At 37.2% G+C, this 5,769-nt stretch overlaps 1 protein-coding gene across 3 annotated transcripts; it reads left to right on the plus strand.

Annotated features, from left to right (window-relative positions):
* Positions 1-14: 14 nt before the first annotated feature.
* Positions 15-3,135, plus strand: LOC105271652 (uncharacterized). Of its 3 annotated transcripts, none has more exons than XM_011313339.1 (6): positions 15-149; positions 231-472; positions 532-684; positions 1,624-1,705; positions 2,147-2,320; positions 2,677-3,135. In XM_011313339.1, the coding sequence occupies exons 3-6, from the start codon at positions 544-546 to the stop codon at positions 3,057-3,059; spliced, it is 780 nt and encodes a 259-aa protein (XP_011311641.1). In that variant the 5' UTR covers positions 15-149; positions 231-472; positions 532-543; the 3' UTR covers positions 3,060-3,135. The 3 variants fall into 3 exon arrangements, with proteins under 3 accessions (XP_011311641.1, XP_011311643.1, XP_011311642.1); XM_011313341.1 differs by having other exon boundaries at positions 532-636; XM_011313340.1 differs by lacking the exon at positions 231-472 and having other exon boundaries at positions 15-197.
* The last annotated feature ends 2,634 nt before the right edge of the window (positions 3,136-5,769 follow it).

The following is a 5,769-nucleotide window of genomic DNA, read 5'->3' on the forward strand; positions in this document are numbered from 1 at the left end:
GTCATAACAGCCAACATTTGTTGTAGAAAAGCATGAGGTACTTGGAACAAGTGGTGTGACCCATATGCATTCCCATTCGGTGAATATGATGTGTCTTGTCATTTCTCCCACAGATCACACAAGAACATGTCAATAAGGCGAAAAAGAAGGTCAGTGAAGAAATTGTTGCTGCATTTTTACGAAATTCTTCGCATAGCGTGAGTATTACAATAAGTGCAATAATTTATCAGTTAGCAGACTCAATAGCGCAGTAAAACCTTGAACATTGATGAACAGTTTCATCTATGTTTACCATATGGGGGATTATCCGTCGAGAGGGCGACCTGTTTTCATCACATTGAGCAATTCCATTTTATTTATTCAAGAAAACGTCAAGCTATTCGTCTTAAGTTTCCCAAACGTATTTAAAAAGCGAATTATGTTGTGACCATCACTAGATGAAATTTAATTACCTCAGTCGCAGAAAGAATCGGTAATTTTTAAGGAACAATATAAGAAAAATAGCTCTAACTAATAAATTACATCCATTAGATAATTTTAGAAATGGCTGAAAGCAGTTGCGCAGACCATGACCTTTGGACAACATCGGAAACATGTGCAATCAGATGTTTTTGCACTTTGATGGGTGAAAAAAGGGTTGGAAAGAAATCCCTTATTGAGTATTATGATTGTGGGGTTCATGTGGTATGACTTCTGTTTTGAGAAGAGTTGGAATTGTAGAATTAATTTTGTTGACTGCACGATTGCATTTTATTGAATTGAATTTCACGCATCGTCTAATGCATTTATATTCGAGGAGGCTATTCCTCAACTGTCATTATCTCCAGTATGAAAGTGCTATTCAACATATTAATACATTAAGAGTAAAAAATGGAAGAACTATTGTTTAACAGGCACGTTTTGCATATGCTCGTGTGTATAAATGGCCCTTAACAACAAAATATTGTAATTTGCTACGAATTGGTGACTTGGAAAATTGCAGTAGCAGCTGCGATGTATTTATTCATAACAGAGTGTTGAGGAAAACTTGCATTGCTGAATATGTCCAAATAAGGTTCGAATTGTTCCATCAATTTTGCTCACAAATTATCATTCCATCTTCAAAGCCCCCCGCCTTTTACTTTACTATTCTGCTATTCTCAAATGTGAAATTCCTCAGAATGAATCATCGACAATCAATGAATGATTTTAATCCATCTAATATTTCTTACATATGCATAAACTTAACATCTTCAATGAAGTGAATTGGAAATAGGTCTACGAGTAAACATTTCTGTTTGGGACAACTAACGCTTTTGTTCAGAGTTAACATTGTATATTTTGGTTGTTGCAACAAGCGATCAGAGGAAATCAAATCAAATTCACTGGCATCCACCTAATTAATGGCATTAATAATTAAGAATTCTTGATGAATCACCCAATGTTTTTCATCAGTTGATCATTCATAATAACTTCAATGAATTCCAAACCTTTTCATTCTTACTATTGCTAACAGTTTGGAAATTTACAACGTTTTTTTAAATTATTTTATCCAACTGCATAAATACCCGTTACAGGCATTGGCTTGTGCATAACCTAAGCTGATGATATTATTTTTAATGTGGAGATGTTTCAATTGTTCAGAGTGTTCCTGAACGAAAGAAACAGACAAAGCATCCAACACTTGATTCGGAAGACGAAGACGAAGAGGGAGGACACGAAGAACGTAAGTTCTAATTAAAATCAAAAGAAAACTTTTTTATTTGATGGTTGTAAATTTATGAAAAAAATTTGCCCTGAGATTTCTCTGCGGAAGTCCTTCACTTCGGACATTTTGTTGAGAAATTTATCGAATGTACCAGCTTTGAAATAGAATAAGTTGTTTTGTAAAATCGAATAATATCGATTTCTGATGGGAAATAATATCTTTTTAAAATAGAGATTAAAGGAAATGTACACATTGATAATGGACATTTAGGAGAGAATAGATCATGAAGTCATAACGAGTCCATTAAAGATCAAATTAAATTTTCTATGGAATTTGCTGACTTTCGTATGGCATTTTTTTGTACATGACAGAAAAAGGGGCATGTACTGAAAACAGTACAGCTGGCATGCAATATAATGATTTCCATACTCATATGATTATTGGGTTCCTTCTATATAGGTGCTCCTCCTCTCAGTGTCGATGAAACCTCAGACGACGAATCTGCTGATGTATCTACTTCAAAGGAGCTGCTTAAAATACAGCAAAATGAAATTGCAAAATTGAGAAAACAGCTACAAGAGGCTGAGGCCAAGTATAATGCCTTGACTGCAGTCCATGCTGCGTGTGATAACGGTAACACGAGTTTTATGAATTTTCAAAACAGTTTTTCCAAACTGACACAATACTGTTGATCGAAATTTGAACGGAAAAAATCATTCCGTGAATGTAACTCGAGGTTTGAAATTAATCAGAATATTTCCCTTACAATTCTTTGCGTACCGATGAGCTGATCAACTTTTCCAGAAAAATCACTTGTGCTTCGCGTCCATGATGTTTTAACCTGGACTACTCCACTTGCTCTTTTCTTTGTAACGAATCTGGCCGGAAATATTCGTTAAATTCACAGCTTTGGTGCTATTATATGTGATAAGTTTTATTCATGGTTCATTCATCGTGATGTGTTATTCATTTTTCTTCAATTGTTTCAGTCAACGATGAAAATATAGCTGATATTGAAATGGGAACAACCAAGAAAGATGTGATACACATTGGATACAATGTTTGGATTAAACAAACTTCATACGATCTTGTATGCAAAGCCGCTGAACCCAGCAAATTCATCAATAGACTGGCAGAATCAGTCTGGAGCGACCAGGAACTGGCAAGGTCCACTACAAGGAAGACAAAAGGTGTAGATCGTGTACTTTTTTCTCCAACGAAGAAAGCTGCTGTTTCAAAATGTTTCTCCAAATGGCTGAGAGATAAGTTTTCTGATGAAAAGGCAAAGATAGAGGAAGGAAAACTGAATTGTTACCTTAATCGTGTAACAGATGCAACACGAAAAAGGCTGGAAGCTCAATCAAGAGTTTGAACCAATGGGGCGTGTTTTTGTGCAGAGAAGTTTTGTGTTTTGCAGGGAAAGAGTTTCTTGTACTTGAATGGGTAATAAATGGTGGGAATTCTTTAAAAAAAGAGTTATTAATTATTACCTTACCAGTCGCTTAAAATATGTCGAAACCGGTCGAAATCGTACTAAATCTGACAGAATTTGTCAGATTACGATATATTTTGAAGCTATTTCATGATTTCTAATATTGTCGGACTGAAAATGATAAATTATGTCGAATTGATGATTTCTCATTAAATGTCCTAAAGGGTCCGAAAATGATAAAATATGAGATATTTTGTAGAATACAAGGGCAAAAAACATAAATTTTCATAATCGGAGAATTTATGACAGATTATTTTAAAATGGAAATAAAATTTTTTTAGAATCTATCATAAGTGGAGAAATTGTGACAGGTTCGGACAAAATCTGATAAAAAATGGCATCCTGCCTTCTTATTTGTCTGAGTAATCTGTCAGAATTTGTTATGTCACATAAGAAAAGATCATAATCTGATATATTATGGCGACAACTGACATCATCTGACATGTTATGACAAAAAACTACATTAAATGCTAGAAAGGGGTGGAAAACGGGCTGAGCAGTTGACATATTGTTACATATTATGACAAATTCTGAGATAATTCGTCAGATTCTGAGATATATATCCGAGAAATTCTGACATATTCTGACCAATGTGTTCCAAATCGCGGTCATTTTACGGCATTTTTTGGCATATCATCACTGATTATGACATGTTATCACAGATTCTGACATAATATAAGATTTTCTGATATATTTTTGACGAAAAAATTTGTCAGAATATGACAGAACTTACCATTTTTGGTCAAAATTTGTCAGAATCTGTCGACAAATTTTTACGAGGGAAGAGAGAAATAATTTCAATTCTCTTAGACTATTCTGTCATTTCTTCTTATACTCAGAGAATAAATAATCAACTTACAATCACACGTCATGGTATAGATTGGTATGAAAAAAAAGCGTCATCTAAAGATGTATATGCAGTATTACGGGCCTTTACCAAAGGAACCAAATATGTGTATACCTATGGTTGTCAACAAATGAAATTCACTGCCGCCCTTCTTACTCAAGATATTATCAATTTGAAGGGACAAATTCAATCGGCACTATTTGCTTCGACATGAGTGACTGTTCCCTCACACCTCCTACATAGTAGACTGAATCACAGAACCGAATATATGCGCGATACGTCGAGTCCTTCAAATCAGAGTGTCGTTGACTTCCAACGAGGCCGGATTGAAGAGGTCAAAACGAAGAGTAAGTTCCTACGGATGAATACGCTGCAGATTCCAGAAGCCCTAGATTATATACCAAATTTTAATCACAAGATGCCGGCGGTGTGGACGAAACTGGCTGCCATAATAGCGACTACACATGGCCATTCCTAACCAGGAGAACACTGGGTCGTCATGTACGTCGATCGAGATGATAGAGGATGGTAATTCGACAGCTTCAGACTACCTCCTCAGTATACTGCAAGGTTCCGAAAAAAACAGTAAACTCATCAGGGCCAGCATCCGACAGTTCCAGAATCAAAAGTCGAGTGTCTGTGCACAATACTGTATCCTTTTCCTTCATTGAATGTCTGTTTGCAACTCCTGAGAAGTTTCATTCATTATTGACTGATCGATTTATATCTAATGATTGTCTTGTCCGTGAATATCATGATGCTTTTATGGAGAAAAGACGTAGGAGTGCTTCCGAGACACATCTGTGATTCATGAGGTCATTACTTTCTGCGAAAATGTACATGCAATTACTAATTAAAATTTTGTGTTTTTATTTTCCCAGTAAAAGAAATACCCACAGCATTCAGAGTCACACCCATCCCTCGTGCCACTCAGATCGACGCATTGGTGGAGTCGGAGCGATAGTAGGTGGGGAACACCGTAGAGGTTTCCACACTACTGAGGCATGCGACTACATCGCAACAAGGAAGAAGGTTCAACTATTCTGGATACCTAGCACTGCAGGGTTTAAAGGCAACCGTGGAGCAGACCGACTTTGCGTCGGTCAGTGATGCTCTAATTCAGTTAGATCGCATAACTGTGATGTTTATGGCTGGTGGAGTAACTGAAACACTGTCACATAGCAGAATTAAAAAAAAATTGAGACTCACGAGAAATCCCACATGCTAACGCTCCAAGATTGATGCAGACCAGGCCCACCCTACGATCACGCGTTGTCAAGCCCTGAAAGATGTAAGATATGACATCTTCAGTATAGTGCCACTACGCACGAATTATACAGAGGATATCAAAAACATAAAGAGGTCATAAAAAACAACTATGTCAAGAACGGGCTTTCCAGAAACCATCATTGATTGGGTACAAAGTATGTTGGTGAGCCCGTCATTGACTGCCGATCACAATGGCATACAGATAGGAGGTCGCCCGAATGGTAGGTCTCCACAGGGCGGAGTTCTATCTCCACTACTGTGATGCCTCGTCGTGGACGAGCTCCTAGAACAGAGGTGGGCAACCTCAGCTCTCGGAGCTACTTCAGCTCCCGACCTCAATTAGGCTAAATTGTCTCAAGTCATAAAATTTATGGCTGCGCCCCCCTTCGGGCCCGTGATGCCCTGCGTGTAGGCAAGAGTAGAGGGGATATTCGGCATAAACTTGGTGGTGGGAAAAGTAAAATAAGAAAATTT

This window comes from Fopius arisanus, unplaced genomic scaffold, assembly GCF_000806365.1.
Source record: "Fopius arisanus strain USDA-PBARC FA_bdor unplaced genomic scaffold, ASM80636v1 scaffold00116, whole genome shotgun sequence".
Classification (NCBI taxonomy): Eukaryota; Metazoa; Arthropoda; class Insecta; order Hymenoptera; family Braconidae; genus Fopius; species Fopius arisanus.